This window comes from Lontra canadensis, unplaced genomic scaffold (assembly GCF_010015895.1).
Source record: "Lontra canadensis isolate GAN:19392208 unplaced genomic scaffold, GSC_riverotter_1.0 scaffold141, whole genome shotgun sequence".
Lineage (NCBI taxonomy): Eukaryota > Metazoa > Chordata > Mammalia > Carnivora > Mustelidae > Lontra > Lontra canadensis.
This window is the reverse complement of record NW_022631135.1, coordinates 2394272-2416555: the sequence shown is the minus strand read 5'-3', so window position 1 is coordinate 2416555 and position 22284 is coordinate 2394272. Positions and strand designations below refer to the sequence as shown.

General features: G+C 38.8%; 1 protein-coding gene across 1 annotated transcript; it reads right to left on the bottom strand.

The window, feature by feature from the left end:
- Positions 1-477: 477 nt before the first annotated feature.
- Positions 478-1524, bottom strand: TAAR9 (trace amine associated receptor 9). The gene has a single exon (XM_032843497.1). It carries the CDS (start codon positions 1522-1524, stop codon positions 478-480), a length of 1047 nt encoding a protein of 348 aa, XP_032699388.1.
- Positions 1525-22284: the final 20760 nt, after the last annotated feature.

The window sequence follows — 22284 nt, the reverse complement described above, 5'->3', positions numbered from 1 at the left end:
AATTCTCTGTAAGGAATTTTTATCTTATATTTACTTCCCAAACAAAATATATTTTTAAAAATATTTTTGTCCCCCAAAAATCTAACTTACAAATTGAGCAGAAACCCTTTTTTTCCCCTCCTGTACTTTGGACAACCGAACATTGGTAATGAATGTGGGAGAAACTACAAAGTTTCAAATTGTTTGAAGAAACAATTTGGAAATTCATAGAACTTATTAGAAATTACCAGAGAAATTAGAAAACCACAGAATACTTAAGAATAGTAACTAGGAAGCAATCAGCATTTTTTTTTTTTTGTCTATCACTAAACTCTAAAAAAAATGCTGAAATACATAAAGAACAAAGGCTTTAGAACAACTCAGAATATGATATCCTGCTACTTGCAGATGATTGCACTTGCCTCTCCAGATCCAAGCATTTCATTTCGCATTTGACCTTACTCCCATGTTAGTTTTGAAATCCCTGCAGTCACTTGATCAATCTACATCTGCTTCCTCAGAAAAAAAATTAGTTGTTGATGAATCCCTCCCCAAGACTTTACCACTTAGGATAAGTTTTATTGCCTTCCGAAACCATGGGTAAAAGAAAGCATATATCAAGGGATTCATAGCTGAATTATAATAAACACACCACACTAAAATCTCATAAACATAAGGAGGAGTTATAAAATTCATGTAAGCGTCAATCACAGCATCAATAATGTACGGTAGCCAGGAGACCAGAAACGCCGCCACCGCAATGCCCAATGTTTTCGCAGCCTTTCTCTCTCTCTTTGCTACTCGTTCCCTGTAACTCTCTGAAGACGACTGAGCTTGGCTAGCTGAACTTTCTATCTTCCTAGCCTGGCGTCTGGCCACCAAAAAGATCTTACCATATAGAAACACCATGGCGACAGTGGGTACAAAGAATAGAAGGAAACAAAGTAGAACCCAGCTTTGATTCAGGGATGCCTGACAGCCTCCCACACAGGTGAGAGCAACGACTAAGTCCTCGATTCCTTCCTCATCGGCCCCCGTGTAAAAGATGGAAAAACTGTATGTGACCGAAAAGAACCAAGAGAGAGCAATGCATAGGACTGACACCGAGACAGTAAACTTGATGGGATAGGTCAGAGGATCAGTAACCGCAATATATCTATCCACAGAGATACAGCATAAGTGAAATAAAGAAGCGAAACAGAAGCAAGTATCGAAACATGTGTGAAATTTACAGTAACTGTCCCCGAAGTACCAGCAGCTCTCCACAGACCTCACCGTGCTGAAGGGCATGGCGGTCACCCCCACCAGGAAGTCAGCGCAGGCCAGGGACGCGATCAGAAAGTTCGTAGGGGTGTGCAGCTGTTTGAAGTGAAGGATAGCGATAATGACCAGTAAGTTTCCAAACATGGCCAGCACAGCCCCCGAACCAAGGAGTGTGTACAGAAGGGCTCGGGGACCCGGCGAGTACGCAGTTTTAACACAGGATCCGTTCACGTTCTCATAGCAGAGCTCCACCGGGGCGGGTGGGGAGAGACTGTTCACCATTGCCCTCTTGGTGGTGGTATTTTTAAATGGTCGGATTCCCTATGTCAGCAATTTAAAACAAGGAGATGTTAGTTTCAAGAGCCTCTGGGAGGGGGGTAAAAAGTCCAGTTAAAAGGAAAACTAATAACTTTACCACCAATTTTTTTTTTTGGCATATTAACCTCTTGATCTTTCTAAAAAGTATCCCCAAGTTTTTAATATATTGAGATGGGAACTTGTTGCAGAAAGCCATTAGAATTGTAGTCAAATTTTGTACAAAATAAATAACTGGCAATGCATTTCGTCCAATGATATATGTACATACAAGATATTAGATTAATATTGTATAATATTAGATTAATATATATTAGAATGTAATTGGCTCATCACTAGAGAATCCTTTTTTGTATTACTTTACCTTTGGAAATCTCACCTGTAATCACCTGAGTTGAAAAATAATTGGGTTACCAAGGGTGGAGTTTTATTTATGAAGTTGTCTCCCCTGAGTGGCTACTTCAGCAGTAGTAACTATACTTCCTTTTTTGTTTTCAAGAAGGAAAAAAATAAATTACATCCCCTTCAATATATGACCTCAAAATCCCTATAGGATAGCATGTGAAAGACCAAGGAGAGATTTACTCATAGTAGCTTGCTAAACTTATTTGGGTAATACAGTTCTTCTATTCCTTATATCTTTAGAGTTTTGGGGTTTTTTCATCTTTTTTATATATTTGCGGTTTGGACAGTTTGAGATGACTTGGAGAACTACTCTTACAAAGTGATAACAATATAATTTGCATGTATTTTCCAGGATAATGACCATTTTCAGATGTCTAAAATTAATAAGATTTATTAAAATAAGCAATAACACCCCTAGGCCTTCACCTTCCCATTCTTAAAAAATACTTTAGTTTTAAACTTAGCACAGAGTAGTAGGTACCCTCTGGGTACACTGGAGAGGTATTTCTATGCTGATCATGAAAGAAATGGATTCATTCTAAATCACCCAAATTTCAAATAAGGTTAACTTTGTTTCTCTAGTATTTGAGGGTTATTCTTTTTCTCCTGGAGCACACAATCTTTTTTTCTTCCTTTTTTTTAAAAATAAATTCAATTAATTAACATATAATGTATTATTGATTTCAGAGGTAGAGGTCAGTGACTCATCAGTCTTATTTAATACCCAATGCTCATTATATCACGTGCCCTCATTAATGTCCATCCCCCGATTACCCCACCCCCCCACTTCCCTTCCCTCCAGCAACCCTCAGTGTGTTTCCTATGATTAAGAGTCTCTTATGGTTTGTGTCCGTCTCTGATTCTGTCTTCTTTTATTTTTTTCCTCTTTTCCCCTATGATCCTGTGTTTTGTTTCTTAAATTCGACATATAAGTGAGATCATATAATTGTCTTTCTCTGATGTACTTATTTTGCTTAACATAATACCCTCTAGTTCCACCTATATCATTATAAATGGCAAGATTTCTTTTTTTTAATGCCTGCATAATATTCCATTGTATATAGATACCACGTCTTCTTTATCCATTTATCTGTTGATGGACATCTGGGCTCTTTCCATCCTTTGGCTATTGTGCACATTCCTGCTATAAACATTGGGGTGCATGTGCTGAGACACGCAATCTTAAAACAGTTTGCAGATCTCACCAAACAATAGTTGAATAATTAATTTTTACTTTAATGAAAACATGTAATCTTACATCTAATCTTAATCAGAATCTCTGACCTAGAGACTGGAGTACTTATATTGTCATTTATCCCATCCCATAGGTCTGACCTTTGTTGAAAGTGCAGAATCCTAGAGAGGGCTGTAGGGGATGTGGATACTCCCAACTTAGTAGATTTCACTAGTCTGCACATTTTAAATGTTTGTGTGGGGGCAAATGGCGAATGCATACACACCCATGGTCTTTTCTAGCTTTGTTATTCCATGAGTTTTAAATCAATTCATTTTTTCTTTGATTTCCCAGTTTCCTGCTTTACTTAAGCCCTCACAGGTTTGATGGCATAAATCTATGTCTCATGTTTACTCCTGGGGTTCCCCACATGGGTGCATCCTTGTGCTCACAGGTCCATCTATCCAATAGAATGACCCTTTGATAAGCCTTGTATTTTCTTTTTTTTCCCTCCTTTTTTAAAAAAGGATTTTATTTATTTATTTGGCAGAGTGGCAGACAGAGGGATAGGGAGAAGCAGTCTCTATGCTGAGCAGGAAGGGCAATGTGGGACTCGATCCCGGGACCCAGGGATCATGACCTGAGCTGAAGGGAGATGCTTAGCTGACTGAGCCACGCAGGCACCCCATAAGCCCCATATTTTCTTCTTTGGCCTTAGCTCTCCTGGTGAAGTCTCCCAATTTCTTATTTTATTCTCAGTCTGACTTAAGGAATGTCATCACTCTGCCACCACAGAAAGCATCCAGCCTGAAAGTCTGAGTGTCTATGTAAACGATACTCTCTCCCCAACCTTTAGAACTCCTCACTTCATTGGTGCCCAAGTAATGTTGCTATTGTACAAAAAACCCTGAGCCCTTCTTCTGGTCTTCATACTCAGGCTTCAGCATAGCACACTTCAGTCTTACAAAAGATCTTAAAATGTGTCCTTCCCTAGAAGCAAAGACACTTGAATAGTAATGAACACTTCTAAGACCCACATCTTGGTGTTCAATACTTTTCACCAGTAAAATGAACTAGAGCTTCTTAAAGAAATGTGTCATCCAAGCAATGGGACAAGAAAAGTACAGGAAGAAATTGGAATATATTTTTCTACCAGAAACTAGGAGATTTTTTTTAAATGTTGACATTTTACAAGGACACTGTTGCTAACTTGAATAGACTCCACCAGCCAAATTGGGATAATCTGAGAGCACAAAATAGTGTGAGAGAGTAAAAGGTTATATATAGCAGGGTGGGGGGAAATCCATGAGGCCATACTAATGATAGATGACAAATAGCTAGACGGCTAGCTAGATAGATAGGTAGAGGAGAGATAGATGATAGATAGATAGATAGATAGATAGATAAAAGAGGGCTCTTCCTTACAAAAGAATACCAAGCACAACTGATACTTTATAGGGAGAGAAGTGTTACAGCTGGAACATCATAATTTTGAAATCATTAGTATTGATTAAAACAAGAATCATCAGTTGATGCTAAATATTGTAATAGGAGAGGGGAATTTTGATGAGAGTCGGGTATTTATATGGTATAAAATGTCATCTCCTAGAGACTGCTTATTAGCTGCAAAAGAAAAATATAGTAGCTATACAGTGGAGAAATCAGACCTTGACTGGGTATCAATTTTACATCATCTTGAAAAGGACGGGGCCACATATAACTCTGGAGGGATGCCCCGAGTAACACGCAATAAAATGTATAATAGTATTCCAGCCAAGAATACATTACCAGAATATAATGAAGAAATTTCAGACAAACCCAAGCTGAGAAACATTCTCTTTTTAAAAGGTGGAAAGGGGGAAGGCTATATTCTTCAGAAATATTTATGTAACAGAAGACTGCAGAACCTTTCCAGAATAAAGGAGACAGAAGGGCAAGACAATCAAAAGAAATATGCGAACTTAGAATGGAATGTATTACTGGGCCAGCTGACAAAACTGGAATATGAATGGTAGATAGTAAAAGTATTGCATCGCTATTAAATTACTGAACTATTAAGGGCTAAAGGGCTGTGATGTATACAACTTATTCTCAGATGGTTCGGGAAAAAAAATTACACACACGCATTGATAAAGCTGGAGAAAAAGAACAAACGTCAAAGCAAATAGAGCAAATGTTTAATCAGTGAACCCAGGTAAAGAGTACCCAGTGTGGTTCGTACAACTTTGTGTAGCTTTTCTGTGGGTTTAAAATGATTCCCAAATAAAAACTTTCTTTGGCAAAAGGCAATTTTGAAAATTTGGACCTTCAGTATCCTCTTTTTATTTATTTTTTACTTTTTTAAGGATTTTATTTATTTGAGAGCAGAGAGAGCACAGGAGGAGGGGTAGAGGGAGAGAGAGAAGCAGACTCCCCACTGAGCAGGGGCCCCCAATGCAGGTCTTGACCTCAGGGCCTTGGGATCATAACCTGAGTTGAAGGCAGACAGTTGACCAACTGAGCCCCTACAAGATGCCCCTCATATTGGGCTCCTAATGCTACCAGGCATAAAAGGAGGGTGGGATATTTGCTGCTGCAGCAATCACCCTAGGCTGGCTGGGCAGTGAGCACAGTAGAGGTTATAGCTAGAAACCTTGAGCCAGTGGCAAATGTTAAACCAAATGTTATTGGACTAACTTAGTCCGATAAAGGTAGGATTTCTAAAGGCTCCATTTTCTCAGAAATGGAGCACTACCACCAGAGTAGAGAAACCTAACCAGCTAAGGTCCTGGCTGAAGGCAAAGGAAAATGGAATTTGTGGTAGGAAAGAAAGAGAATATAAACATCCCCATGACCAATTGTAGAAAAGGGGATTGTTGCACTTAGCCTGATTTTCCCAGCTTCTTAATTGTAAAATGTGTATTGTATAATTACTTTTTTTTTTTTTAGATTTTCTTTATCTCTTTGACAGTGAGAGAGAACTCCCGCTTGAGAGTATACACGCACAAGCAGGGGGAGTAGCAGGCAGAGGGAGAGGGAGAAGCAAGCTCCCTGAGGAGTAGGAAGAGGGATATGGGGCTCGATCCCAAGGTGCTGGGATCATGGCCTGAGCCAGAGGCAGATATGTAAGTGACTGAGCCATCCAGGGGCCCCTATGATTACTTTTTTCATTTATTTTATCTCCATCTAATTTCACTACTTTATATAGGGTATATTAGTGGTGTTTAACTTTATAATTTAATCTGTAAGTTATTGACTATTGAGAGAGTATTGTATGTTATCCAGAAATCATAAACTTGGAGCTGGAAGCAATAATTAGGAGGACTAACTTGCCACTTGTGTAAGAGGTGAATGTGTGTTGGGTTATATAAGGAATATTATGTGAAGAGAAAAAAGAGCACTTTGAAATGTGAAGTATGGGGAAAGGAGAATGTTGGCTGTAGAGGCCATGTATTAATTTGAATGCTCAGTATTCAAATATTCTTCCTATTGTGAAGATACCAAGCAAGGAGAAATCAATACCTGTGTTAAGACCCTCTCCCTACAGCACCGGCTAAAGTGTGAACACCAGTTTGCACTCAGAACTCGGGTGACAGTCTTCACAGCAGCAGCAGTGGTGTCAGAAGAGCTGTGGGAATGTTGTCCTGGGTTCGAGGCAGCAGAGGTCAGCTGAGAATGAAAGTTCTTGCGGTGGAATCTTCCTTTGGTTCCTCTCTGAACCTGGTTCTCCTGCTGTCCTGGAGAGGTGGGCTTCTACCCTAAACTTTTCTAATGAGCTAAATTTCTGCATGAAACCATTTAAAAATAGATTCAGTGTAATGAGTGAGAAAGAATGAGAATCCCAGGATGTTTACTTGCTTTGAGCCTGCATAACCCAGCTGAGGACTCAGTTGCATAGGGGGTGGGGCAGGGAGAGCATTTTCAGGTGGGATGTGTTGAAGCTGAGATGCCTCTGGACAGTCAAACTGGGAACTGGCCAGTGGCCAGATGGACAGATCTGTGTAGAAGCAAAAGACTAGAAAGTGTTTTGGGGGACCGTCATATGTCATAATCAGTCACTGAGGGAACTAACAGGACTAAAGGAATGATTACTGGGTGCCTGGGTGGCTCAGCGGGTTAAGCTGCTGCCTTCGGCTCAGGTCATGATCTCAGGGTCCTGGGATCGAGTTCCGCATTGGGCTCTCTGCTCGGCAGGGAGCCTGCTTCCGTCTCTCTCTCTCTCTGCCTGCCTCTCTGTCTACTCGTGATCTCTCTGTCAAATAAATAAATAAAATCTTAAAAAAAAAAGTATCTTGAAAAAAATAAAGGAGTGATTATTTATTACGAATCGACTGTGTGTCAGGCATCTACTAAATGTCACTATAACACAATAAAACTGCAAGTCTGTGAATGACTTTATAATTCCACGTACGGCCTGAAGAAAAATTTTTAAGGTGCTGGATTTATTTTATAGAGCATCAAACAAATTAGGTATAACAACGGTTCTGAAATTTCCATTAATCAGATTCTTTCTTACCAGAATCTTACTGATACAATATTTCCCATCACATTGTTCAAATAATATTATAGGTTTATTTGAACAACTTAAGAAATTTCCCTTTCCTGACTTATCAGTGTCGAACATACCTACGGTTGGGATAGTTTATTTGATTTTAAGAAAAAACTGTTTCTAAACACTATTTTCTTGGTTTTGAGAGAACTTAACTTATAATCTAGAAATCATATACTTAGCAATAATATAATGAATATAATATAATATAATAATGCTTGAAAATAAGATCCCCCAAATTAATAGGTAAAAGTATGAAAGGGAAGGGGCATATTAACTCATTATCTCTTGGCATGTATTTCTTTTTTTGTTGTTATGACTTAAGAATAACTTTATTATTTTTTTAAGTTATGCTATGTTAGTCTCCATACAGTACTTCATTAGTTTTTTGATGTAGTGTTCTATGATTCATTGTTTGTGACTAACACCCAGTGCTCATGGCAGTACATGCCCTCCTTAATACCCACCACCCAGCTCACCCATCCGCCCATCCTCCTCCCTCTGAAACCCTGTTTGTTTCTCGGAGTCCATAGTCTCTCTCATGGTTTCTCTCCCCCTCTGATTTCCCCCCACTTCATTCTTCCTTTCCTTCTCCTAATGTCCTCCATGCTATTCCTTATGTTCCACATATAAGTGAAACCATATGATAATTGTCTTTCTCTGCTTGATTGTTTCACTCAGCATAATCCCCTCCAGGCATGTCTTTCTTGCTGAACTATTTCAAAGGTAAGGTTTCCATTCTGTTTTATGACCTTTTCATTTTTACCCAAACTCTGCTGCCCCTTAGTGGTCACTCTGAACCATACTGGGCTGGCCAAACAAGCCAAGTAGGTAAGTGTCCAGAAGGGAAGTGTCTATTTAAAAATGAGCTCCTTCTCCCCACAAAATTAGCCCCATCCCCCCATAAATGAGCCCCAGACACTTTGGAAGTATGTCAGTTAGGTGGCTATCTACGCTCTCCCTTCCAAGCCACCCCTCCACTGAAACAGATAGTTTTTTCGAACTTTGGTCTTCATTAGAATCACCTGAGGTTCTTAAGCACTCCAGGCTCTCCACCCAGAAGTTCTCATCTCTAGCGCTGAAGTAAAACGTGAAATATGCTTTTTTAGCCAAGCATCCCATTTGATTCTGCAATTCTTCTATAGGCTCTTTTCGGGAAAAACTGCTCCAGGGACTTAGCGCAGTTATCAAGGACAGATCTCTAAACTTAGGTCAGAAAATTCAGGTCAGAGAGGCCTGGGTGGCTCAGTTGGTTAAGTGTGTAGGCTTAGGTCATGACCCCAGGGTCCTGGGATTGAGTCCTGCATTGGGCTCCTTATTCAGCGGGGAGCCTGCTTCTCCTGCCTGCTGCTCCCCCTGTTTATGCTCTCACTTTCTCGCTCGCTTTCTGACAAATAAATACGTAATCTTAAAGTTTAAAAAAAAAGGAAAGAAAATTCAGATCTCTTCATTCCACTCATACTTGCTGAGTAGCTTCTAGTACCAGTTATCCCCGCTAAGTGCTCAGAATGCGGATAAAAACCACAATCCCTAGTGGGAGTAAGTTCAGAGTCTAGTTTGGAAGAGGCCCAGTAAACACAGTGCTCTGAGATAAGAACTCTGGAAAGAGGGAAGTGCTCCAAGAGAGGGGGAGAGGGGTGGTCGGAGCACCCTGGGGGGAGAGCCTGGTTGATGGCATTTACCCTAGAAAGCTCTCCAGGTGGAGAGTCTGAATTGAATTAATAAGGACAAGTGGCACTTCAGTTTCCCACTTCTGTGGCCCTTCACAGATGCTCTGAGCTTCAGTTCATCATTAGCATAAGAAAAGGACAGGTTATATAGGTTTTATGCCTGTGGATTTGTAACTGCGTGGCTGTTTCTGGTGATTTTTCACTTTTTCTTGACAGCATGCTTAACAGTTTAGAGTGTTGGCAGTGTTTGTGATGGGTAAGGTAAAGGGACCCAAGATGCCGTTCACTGACTCCACAAAGATCCCCCAGTCTCTTATGGTCCCATTTATATATAGGATCCTGACATGTTGTGAAGAGCAGCTTGTTGTTCTTCCAACTTAAATCGGTAAACCCCTCCCCATTCACTGACTTAGCTTAGTAACTTCACAATAATCTACGAAACAGAAAGCTGTAATGCATTTTTGTTGAGTCTTGTCATTGATCATGGGACTTCAATTAAACCCAAGAAATGTTCCAGTGGAAAATAGGATGAGACAGTATGAGATGACATGAAATGGGATGAGAGATAGAGTGAAGGGGTAAGGAGAAGAAGACAAAGGAAAGGATGGTCATTCTTCCTCCTTCACAGCCCAGCACCGCCACCATCTCCTCTTCAGGTTCCTTCTCAAGCAAGGTCACCATCGATGCACGGTGTTTTTACTTGCCCACAACTCCGGCAATAATAAGAACTAACACTCACTGAGCACTAACACTATGCGAGACACTCTCACCAAGGCAGCGTAACATAGTTACTCATTTCATCAGCACAACTCTAGGAGGTAATATCATTTCTACCTGACATAGGAAAACTGAGGAACAGGCTTTGAGTAACTTCCCCGAATCCACAGAGAGTAAGTGGCAGAAGTAGGGTTGGAATGAAATTCTATCTTTGATTTCTACTCTTTTCTTTTTTTTAATTTTATTTATTTATTTGACAGAAAGACATAGAGAGAGAGGGAACACAAGCAAGGGGAGCTGGGGAGGGAGAAGCAGACTTCCCGCTGAACAGGCAGTCTGAGGTGGGGCTCCAGGCTGGATACAGGGCTCGATGAGGGGATTGATGTGGGGCTTGATGTGGGGCTCGATCCCAGGATCCTGGGATCATGACCTGAGCGGAGGGCAGACACTTAATGACTGAGCCACTCAGGAGCCCCTGATTTCTACTCTTTCTGTAAACTCATGAAGTCAAAGGTTTTCAGGACCCTTTTATCTCTATCTTCCTCAATTCAGTGGCTTGTGAAAACTGAGGAATGAAAATTATATTGGTGACTTCAAGAAGAATAAAAAGGAAGTTGGAGGGGAAGTGGTTTAGCAAGTTTTGAGGACAAGAGTCTTTGGAGCTGGTAACCGGAAATACCCAAAGCCAAGGCTCAGCTGATTAACTCCTAAACCGTGCCTAAGCCGACTAACTATTGCAGGAAGTTCTTCACTATTTTACATGTACACTTTTTTAAAAATAATCTTCAATAATCTTTCATGCTGATCCTTAACACCATATTTTTTAAATTGAGATATAATTGACATTAAGATGGTATTTGTAAGGACCTATTTAGCAAGAGGCTTCCATTAAGGTTAAACAATAACCTTGTTGTTTACCGTTAAACTGTCCCTGCTCCCCTTCCCCCAGGGGACTTACTTAAAAACAAGTCCGGGAACCTGGCGATTCACAGACCTGTACCCCTGGGGATAAAAATATATTATATGTTTATAAAAAATAGAATTAAAAAAAAAAAAAAAACAAGTCCGGGAACCAGCCCCAGGTAAAAAAGCTCAAATACAAGGGGGGGGGTCAGGCCAGGTGGAGACATCCGATCAGTGGGGGGGTGCATACTGTTTCCCTAGTGACCAAGGTGTATGGGCGCCGCCCTTTGGGCACCTTTTGGGCGCCAATTCTGACCAAGGTGATAGGCTGGTTCAAATGTCTACTAGGGTAAATTGTAATTCAATTGGTCACCTACCATGACTGTGCAGCTTTCTCTGTGTGTTACACAGTTTCATTCATTTCTCTGTGTGTTACAGTTTCATTGGCCACCTGTGCGTGGCCAGGCCCAACCGCATGGCCTTCGCCCTTAAAAGCTAGTCTGGGTATATTAAAAGTAGAGGTAGTAAAATACTCCCTTTATGAATGCCCTTTTGTTAGTTTTTAGGAAGGACTGTTTTGGGAGTGTCTGTCTATCACCTCTTAGAGCTAGATGTAGTCCTATGCTTGGTCATTAAAATGGTGGAGGGAGCAGAGGAGGGGTGAAGGGAAGGGCTTTTTGCTAGTTATCTCCAAATATAGAAGACCATTTTAGGTTATAACCATAGGTCTGTATGTGCATTTTGATGAAGTACCTGTGTTTGTTGTGGAAAAGTGTCATTATTTTGTAACATCTAAGCTTTTTGGATGTCCTGAGGTGACAATGTATGATAAAATGTACAGCTAGTGCATCAACCAATTTATAAGTTTCTTTTTGTTATCATTGATAGGAAAGAAGCATCTTGGACATGGAATTGTTACGCTGTCTCAGAAATGTGAGGACTTACTAGGTTGGCAGCAGAGGGGCAGGAGGAAGTATAGAGGGAGAGCTGTACGCGGATGCGTTCATACTTACATTGTAATAACTGTTAATGTGTGTGCGTCTCTTTGGCTATACTATAGGAATACATTAAGTGATTCAATGGAAACATATCCCGTTGCTAATATTTGAATAGTATAGATTGGATAATGAATTCTTTTAGAAGCATTATACATTGTGTACTCTTACTTATGTCTGTTTTAATTGAACATTAAGGGAATGCAGTATTTTAATGGTAACCCTGCCAGTATCTTTATCTAGAGGCCTGTTGCCATTTTTGTCTTTTCTGAAATCTTTGTCACTAAGAAAGGCAGGATTGCGCTTTTTTCTTTCAGATGGAATTGGTGTAGTGTATTCTTGGTTATCGAAATACTCATAGTTTGGGGACTTTGAAATGGTAAATATTCATGGTGTGTAAAAAAGTATGATACATAACTACAATCTTAATTTCATGAAGATGCTTACTTTTGTAGATACACAGATGGGACCTAGAAGTCAAACTGTAAACTGCTTGTGATTATGGATGACTTTGTTCTTTGCTTCTTGTGTTTTTCAGTTTCCTTTTATGCACATGTTAACTTTTAAAAAATAAATTTTTTAAAACCTAAAAAAAAAAAAAAAAAAAAAGCTAGTCTGGGAAACAGAAAGGTCGCCCTCTCTGGTCAGTTTGATTCTTGATGCTTGGTGCAAAATAAAACTTTGCTTGACCTTCGCTTTATATAAGTCTCTTTACAACAGTCTCTTTAATCACGGACCCATTTTTGGGGGGCATAACAGTATTGACTTTAGGTATACAATATAACGGTGATGAAAACTTTTAACATGCACTCTCAGCTAATTTCAAATAAATATACAATACAGCACTATTACCTATAGTCACCATGCTTCCCTGGACTTATTTATTTTAAACTAGAAGTTTTGTAACTTTGACTACATTCACCCATTTTGCCCACCTCCTACCCCTTGCCTCTGGCAACCACCAATCTGTACTCTGTGTCTACGAGTTCATTTTGAATTCTACATATAAGTGACATTGTACAGTTTTTATCTTTCTCCGTATGATTTATTTCATTTAGCATATTGCCCTCAAGTTCTGTCAGTATTGTAAATGGCAGAATTTCCTTCTTTTTATGGTTAAATAATATTCCATTGTATGTATACCACAATTTTTTATGCATTCATCTATGAGCGAACAGTTAGGTCCTTTCCATGTCTTGTCTAGTGTAAATAATGCTGCAGATATCTTTTCAGGCTAACGATTTTGTTTCCGTCAGATAAATACCCACGAGTAGAATCACAGAGTGATTTTGTTTAATTTTTTGAGGAACCTCCGTACCATTTTTCATAGTAGCTGCACCAATTTACATTCCCACCAACAGTGCATGAAGGTTACCTTTTTCCACATCCTCACCAACAGTTGTTATTTCTTGATTTTTGATAATGGCCATTGTAACAGGAGCGAGGTGATCAGTTACTGTGGTTTTGATTTGCATTTCCCTGATGATTAGCAATATTCATCACTTCCTGTACCTGCCTCTTGGCCTTCTTTGGGAAAATGTATATTCAGATCCTCTGCACATTTTAAAATTGGATTGTCTTTTTACTATTGTCGTATGAGTTCTTTGCATATTTTGATAACAACCCCTTGTCAAATATATGATTTGCAAATACTTTCTTCTATTCCACAGGTGGCTTTCATTTTATTGATGGGATCATTCGTTATCCAGAAGCTTTTTAGTTTGATGTGGTCCCACTCGTTTATTTTTACTTTTGTTGTTTTGGTATCCAATTCAAAAAGTCATTTGCCAAGACTGATGCCAAAGAGCTTACTCCTTAAGTTTTCTTCTAGAAGCCTTATGGTTTGGGGTCTTATGTTCAATCTTTCCACATGTGGTTGCTCAGCTTACCCAACACAATTTATCGAAGAACCTATTTTTTTCCTATTGTATATTCTTGGATCCTTTGTCATCAATTTATTGATCATATATGCATGGGTTTATTTCTGGGCTCTGTATTCTGTTCCATTGATCTAGATGTCTGTTTTTATGGCAATACCATACTGTTTTGGTTATGAGAGTTTTGTAATATACTTAGATGTTTAAACTTTCAAAAACTATATTCTAGAGTAATCTCACCACAAACGTGAATGTATGGAAATCATTCTCTCTTCAACTGCAAAGACCAAAGAGTTATTACCCCAGGATCAAATATAACCCTAACCCATGGAATCCCCACTCTACCCTACCCTATTCCCTGACTATCCACATACTCTTATTTATTTTCAAAGAGGATATGGTTTTATTTTTTCCCATAGATTTTGTTAAAAGAAAAAATTGAATGGTTTAGAAGTATCTCAGTAAAAAATTAAAACTTAAGCTCTGCCTATGTGTATTTTTCCAGATATTATTGTTTTTCTCGCTCTCTTCTCCTGTCTCTATATATTTCAAAACTGGCTTCATAACACATATTTCATTTTTTTAAAAGATTTTATTTAAATAAATAAAAAGACAGAGATCACAAATAAATAAAGAGAGATCACAAGCAGGCAGGGGGGCAGGCAGAGAAAGGAGGAAGCAGGCTCTCCGCAGAGCAGAAAGCCCGATGCGGGGCTCAATCCCAGAATGCTGGGATCATGACCTGAGCCGAAGGCAGAGGCTTTAACCCACTGAACCACCCAGGCGCCCCAACACATATTTCATTTTTAACTAGATTTTCATACATGGCAAACGTCTTGGATGTCAGTACCATCAATCTGGTACTACTAACTATACAGATATATTTGTATTACAATATGCTATCATGTATTAAGTCATTTAGTTTTTCCAATAAGCCTACAAGGTAGATACACCCATATTTCCCAGTTAAGAAAACTGAGGGACACAGAGTGACTTGCCCAAGATTACACATCTGTAAGCGCTGGCGCTGAGGTTTGAGCCTAGGCAGCCTGAATCCAGAGACGAGACTTTCAACCACCACACTACGTTCTGCCTTTTCATTCTCTTTGTTAATGCATTATGTGTGTGCGGATATCCTTCACAAGTCCCATTTACAGGTTACTTACGTTGTTCCTAAATGTTTGATAACTTAAATGATATTGTAATCTATGTCATTTCATCATAATTATCCAAGCATTTCCTCCGTGTAATCTCTAGAGGTGGGGTTGATGGGCTGAAGAATTAGTACACTGAATTTAAACGTTTGCAGGATGGCCGTGTGCTTCTATACAGCCACCACTTTGTAAAAGTGTCCATCCCCCCATATCCTACACCTGTCAGCACTGTGTACTATCATTCTCTCTCAAATTGCCAGCCTGTTTGGTCTAACAATGCTTGCACTTGACCTGAGCTCTGTGATCTTGAAAAACAGTGATGGCTAAGGCCCTCACAGCTTTTGTGTTCTGGGAAATGACATTGCAATAACCACCCATCCTCATATGACACACATAAGGCTCCGAGATTTCCCCCTGTTTACATAAGACAAGGCTAGGAATAAAAGGTCAAATTCCCATTCTTTGCCTCATAAATGATTGCTGAACTACTGGTTTCTACAGATCAGTTGGAACAAAATGCTTTTTAACCAAACTTTGCTTAAGACTCTCTCCTTCTTCAGGTGTCTGAACTTTGGTCCAAACTCAGCCTGGGGCAGCACAAAACCAGCCCCTCCTTAACAGTCTCTCTGATGAAGAGACTGGCTTCAGGGTAAAACATTTTCTGATCTTGTCATTCCTGTCCAGACCAAATAGCCACACCCAATTCTTTCTAGTCTTGCTGACTTGTGTCTATAAAAGAAAAATCCTATAGCCTAACTCCTGAGATATTTACAGATCTTATTGTCAGAGGGTTCTACCCATTACAAGAGTCTCTTTCCCTCATGGCAATAACTTTTAAGTTAAGTGTCTCCTTCCTAGATTCAGATATATTTTTTATTCAGCAGATTGAAACAGTGACAACAAAACAGCTTGTTTTATTTCACTTTTCTTTATGTAATTTTGTTTGTTTTTCAAGTATGATTATTGGCAATTTATTTTGGTGGCTTCTTATACAGTTTATAAATCTCCCCAGATTTGCTCAGTCCCAGGTGACTGTAGCCATTTGTCCCCAGGAGAGCCAGCCACTGGAGACAGTTCCACACTGCTGCGTCTCTCCGCATGCTTACCATGAGTGTGGGTGTCTGCAAAGCCTTCTTCAGGAACTGTGAGTGAGCTCTAGCTGCTCTAGTACGCAGCTCCCAGCCAGTCCAGTGCACAAAGGCCATGGCTTGCTTTCCCCTTTCTCCTTGAAACAATGTTCAGTTCTACATTTTGGATCTGACTTTCTAGAACCTGAGTAACATCACCTGAAACTGTCGGGGGACTTAATGCTCCGTGGGGTAAACTTTGATCCATGAGAATCAAGAAGAAGTAGGGAAGCAAAAGTAAATATTCCCCTCCCCCCTTCACCCTCTTCCCTTGCATTGCTCCAGATTTTGTGCCAAGGCACGGTGGTTATCTGGAAAACCTATCAGGATAGCCAATCTGGAAGCTGTCCCAAGTCAGTGGTCCCAACTGACTAAGCCATGGGATGCCTGGGTGGTGCAGTCTGTTGGGCGTCCAACTCTTGGTTTTGGCTCAGGTTGTGATCTTGGGGTCATGACATCGAGCCCTGCATCAAGTCCCACATGGGGCTACTCACTCAGCGGGGATTCTGCTTACGATTCTCACTCCTTTTCCCTCTGCCACTTCCGCTTATACTCTCTCTCTCTCTCCCTCAAATAAATAAATAAATCTTTAAATATTTATAATTGACTAAGCCATGTTTTCTTGGTGATATGCCACTTTGTATTTGTCCTCCCTCCTTTCCTGCCTTGCTCCCCCTTTTACCTTGTATTTGCTGCCCTAGAATTATTGTAAAACTTTACTATGTGAGATTCGGGGCATAGGAGAGATGTTGGTTAAAGAGACAAACTTGCAACTAGTAGATAAGTAAGCCCTGAGATCTACTGCACAGTATATTGATTATAGACAACAATCCTGTATTATAAACATCAAACTTGCTATTAAGAAATGATCAAGGAAGGGGCGCCTGGGTGGCTCAGTGGTTAAATCCTCTGCCTTCGGCTCAGGTCATGATCTCAGGGTCCTGGGATCGAGTCCTACATCGGGGGGGAGGTCTCTGCTCAGCAGGGAGCCTGCCTCCTCCTCCTTTCTCTCTGCCTACTTGTTATCTGTCTGTCAAATAAAAAAAAAAAAATCTTAAAAAAAAAAGAAATTATCAAAGAAGAGAATTTAAGTGATGCAAACACCCTCTATTTATCACTTCATGAAGTGAACAATCTCCTTTAGAGAACTATAAAATGGGGTAGGAGGCAGTAAACTTTTATAAAATGAAGAGTAAAGAACAACGAAAAGAAAAACAGAAAATATCCAATTGCTGGAGCCAGAGTCAGCCTCGTTTGAGGTGAGGATTGGCTTTTGGGGATTGACTAACTAGAAATACTGCTTTCCTGGTTAAGCAGGTCCTATACAAGGACAAGAAACTTAATATAAGTTTTGATTTGCTGACATGGCATCCTGTATAGGAGTGGCTTAATGTGGGGCTTAGAAATTTATTTCAACACTGTTAAAACCCAAGATCTTCATTACTGCCACCACAAAAAAGAAATGGTAATTATGTGACATAATCCAGATGTTGGCTAACAATACAATGGTAATCATATTGCAATATACCAGTGTATGAAATTAACATGTCATACATCTCAAACTTACACAATGTTACATTTCAAATATATTTCAGTTAAAAAAGCTTTAGTATGTAAAATTTGCCTTAGGCTCTATTTTTTTTAGGAAAAGTAAACTAAGATAACTTCTGTGAATTGTCTATTCTGAACTTTTTGTCATCTTCCTAGTGTGATGTGTTAGACTGTTTCCTAAGCAGAGAAACTGAAGTGGGGAATAAGACAGGTGGGGAAGAATGCTCAAAGGAGAGGGAAATTAGGAAAGTGGGATGAGCAAGGAGAAAGCTAGGGCTGTGGTCTCCACTGGAGACTAGTTTCAGTCCCTTCGCCAGGGGAAGATCAGGAGCACGAGAATCAGTCCCACCACAAGCCCAGGAGCTGGTGTCAATCAGTCTTTGCCAGAGTCTGTGGGTCAGGGAACATTGCATCCTGAGTGGGGTAGCTGCCCCTCCAGCCAAAAGCAATTATGCAGAGAAGGCAGCTGTGATTCTTTCTGTGCAATACGGCAACTGTGGTTTGGTTAACTGGGGCAGGTAAAAGAATATGGCCGGGGTGTCCGTAGCCTCTACTACAGGAGAGTTGTCTTTCTTACAATGATAACGGGATGTAAACCATTTGTATTAGAACCTGAAACTATTTTCTCTTCATTCTTCATTCTCTTCCACTTTGTTTATGATTTTAATGAAGAAACTGGACATTTTTGTGTGGAGAGGATCAGAATATGCCACTCCAAAATATGCCACTTTGGCATAAAGATTGTTTTAAACTGAAGATGTTTGAGATTCAACAGATGAGAAAAGGGGAGGAGGGTCCTTTTCAAAGCTTCTCTTCTCTGACTAAAAGCAACAACTTCTGGGAAATTAGACTGTTGTGAAAAGGAGAACTGGAATATAACCTAACCCAAATCCTTTCTCCAGGGGAGTTTTAATACTGCCCAGATCTGTCTAGACAAACATTATCACGAAATTTCTTATCTCCAGTCTGTTCTCTTAAAAATTTACTTGTTTTTCTAACTTAACCTATTTGTTTTTCTCATAAGAAGACTTTTTCTCCTCTGTACCTTTCCCCTACTAAGTTAGATATAAGCCTTCATCTCTATCCCTTTGACACACCAGCTACTTCTTTTGGGGGCTCCTCTATGCATGCAAAATCAACCTTTTTGTCCTGCTAATCTGTCTTTTATTGCTTTAATTCCCAAGCCTCAGGGACTGAACTTAAGAGAGTAAAGGAAAAGCTTTTTTTCCCCTCCCCTACATGGGCCATAAATAAAATCATTCTCTAAGTTTTCTGCTTTCTTTGTCTTTTTCACTCTAAGATGAAAAAAAATCACTCAGGTAAAAAGGATATAAGTCATAAACTTGGATCTACACAAAGAAATGGAGATTCAGAAATAGAAGTTCTAAAGTTAAAATAATTTTTTCTCTCATTATTAAGCTGCTCTAAAAGATGGATGCCTTTGTACTAAAAATAGAAAAATACTTTCTGTTTTTATAGCATATGTAAAAGTAAAATGCATGACAACGATAACATAAGAAATGAGAAGGAGGACCTGGGAATATGCTGTTGCAATGTCTTCAGAAACATATTACTTGAAGATTAATTTTTAAAAGAGGTATAAATTATTTTCTTAAAAGGCATATATAATAAGTCAATACAGGACATAAAATAAAGTTATTTCAAAATTGTAAACCCAGGGAAGAAAGAAAAAGGAAAATAACAAATGAAATAAATTAACAATGATTAGAAAGCTGGTAGATTTTAACTCAAACACAGCAATAATAACTTTACATGTGAATAAACTCTACATATCAGTTAAGATCAAGTAGAATTTGAATTAAAGAAAACATTTTTATGATAGCAATGAATGAAGAAATTACATATGACTCACAAAATATGTGTAAGATCTATATACTGAAAATTATAAAACACTGATTAAAAGTAAAAGTAAATATAAGTAAGTAAAGAGGTATACTGCGTTCATGAGTTGGAAGTCTCATTATCATCTATTACCCTCAGTGTATTCTATAAATTCAATGTAGTTCCCACCAAGGGTCCAGCAATATTTTGTAGGTATTGATTAGCTGCTTCTAAAATTTGTATAGAAAGTCCAAAAAACTGAAAAGCCAAAATGACACTGGAAAGTAAAATAGTAAATCAGAGACTCACATTACTCAATTTCAAACCTTACTCTTAGAGTTTTAGTAACTAAGACAGCATGATGTTGGTGAGAAAGTAGACACATAGATCAATGAAACAGAATAGATAGAACAGAAATAGATCCACTCAAATATAGGCAACTGATTTTTGACAAAAATGCAAAGGCAATTCAATGGAGAAAGGATAATTTTTTTGTATAAATGGTGCTAGAATAATTAGATATCCGTAGGTAAAAAATAAATAAAAAAGAACTTTGGTACAACCCTCAGACATTATACACAAATTAATTCAAAATGGATTATAGACCTAAAGGTGAAATGTAAAATTATAAAACTGCAAGAAGAAAATATAAAAGAGTGATCTCTATAACTCTGGGTCTGGTGATGAAAGATTAGTAAAAAAGCACAGTAAAAAAGAACAGTAAAAAGGCAGGATCCACAAAAGAAGAATTCGGCAAATTGGACTTTATCAAAATTAAAAATCTTTGTCTGTGAAAGACACTGCAAGGAAAACAAAAAGACAAGCTGTAAAATGGGAGGAAATACTTGCAAATGACACATTTGATAAAGCACCAAAACATATAAAGGACTTTTAAAACTCAACAGTAGAAGACAACTCAACAACAACAAAAAATGTGCAAAAGATCTCAACAGACACCTCACTAAAAATTAAAAATGGATTTCAAACATGGACATAAAAAGATGATCTATATCATTATGGAAATGAAATGAAAACCACAACAAGTCGCCACTACAACCTATTAGAATGTAAACTGCAATTAAATTAGAAATTTAAAAAGGAAATCTAACTATCAAATGGTGACAAGGTTTTAGAGCTGCAAAAATCCTCATTCATCGCTGGTGGGAATGCAAAATGATAAAGTCACTTTGGAAAACAATTTGGCAGTTTCTTATAAAATTAAACTTACTTTTACACAACCCAACAACCTTACTTATAGGTATTTACCCAAGTGAACTGAAAACTTACATACTTTTTTATCAACACCTATGCAGATATTCATAGAAGCTTTATTAATAATTGCCAAAAGTTGGAAGCAACCAGTAAGTGAATGAACAAACAGCATTATATCCAAACAATGGAATACCACTCAGCCTTGGAAAGGATCAAACTATAGATTTATACAATGCATATATATTTAAAAGAATGCTGGTAGGTTGTGCGACATCAGTCACTCCACTGATCACCAGGGTGGGTTTGGCTGAACCCACTGGCTTGTCATGTGTCCCCTTCCTCCCTTACAATTAGCTTCATGTGCATCTCTCTTGAAGCAGCACTCTGGATTGAAGATTCTGACCTTCCTAAACACAGGAGGACTGGTCTTGGTCAGATGTATATATGTAGCTTCCCTCCCCTGCTAGAACCACCATATAAGTTTTCAAGGTCCATTTGTAGGAGAAAGTAGGATAGTCAAGTTTTTAACACTCCAGACACATCCCAATGAAGCCCTGCAGATGGAAAGTCTGCCTTTCTAAAAAGAAAATTTAAAAAATAATTAAAAAAATAAAAGAATTCCACTAAAGGAAAAAAGTCAGACTCAAAAGACCACATATTGTATGATTCAATTTATATTTTGGAAAACACAGAACTAAAGGGACAGAGAACATAAGTAGTGGACAAAGGTTGGGAAGGAGTTGACTAAAAGTTCTAGCAAAAGGGAATTTTTAAGGAGACAAAATTGTTCTTAGGGTACGGGGTGATAGATACATAACTCCACTCATTTGTCAAAAGTCCGTAGAACTGTATATCACAAAGAGTAAACCTGACTCAGATTTAAGAGAAAAATGTCTACCAGTTTGGTGAATCCCAGGCAGAACACAGACAAGTGACAAATGAATCTAATTGCAACACAAATGTAGTACAACTTCAGTGAAGGGAGTGTGGGAAAAAAAACTGATCTTGGTAATTTTGGAAAACATTGTTTTGACTCAATACTGTCTGGCTAAAGACAAAAAGAATTTTCCATAAACACTGTACTCAAGTTTTTCTCTCACGGAAGTATGGATTAAGAATTCTGAAACTATGGGGCTCCCGGGTAGTTGAGTCGATTACATGTCTGACTCTTGATTTCAGCTCCAGTCAAGATCTCAGGGTTGTGAGATCGAGTCCAGCATTGGGCTCTGCACTAGGCAAGGAGGCTGCTTAAGATTCTCTCTCTCCTTCTCCCTATGCTCCCTACCCCTCCTTAAAAAAAAAAAAAAAAAAAGAATTCGGAAACTGCATTATATAAGTAAGAATTGAATTAGAGATAATAAGAGCCAGGTTCCTCACTATTAGAGAAATATGCTAGCAATAAGGAAGCAGGGAATGGTAGAAATAACCGTGTGATGTCAGAATAGAGCTGAAAATATCCATGTGAACTGATGTTGATAGGTAGATAGGTAGAGAGATCCATATAAAATTAGATACATGTGTATACATGAGTTAATATATACATAGATTTGCTAGTTCTGTCCACTACGAGGG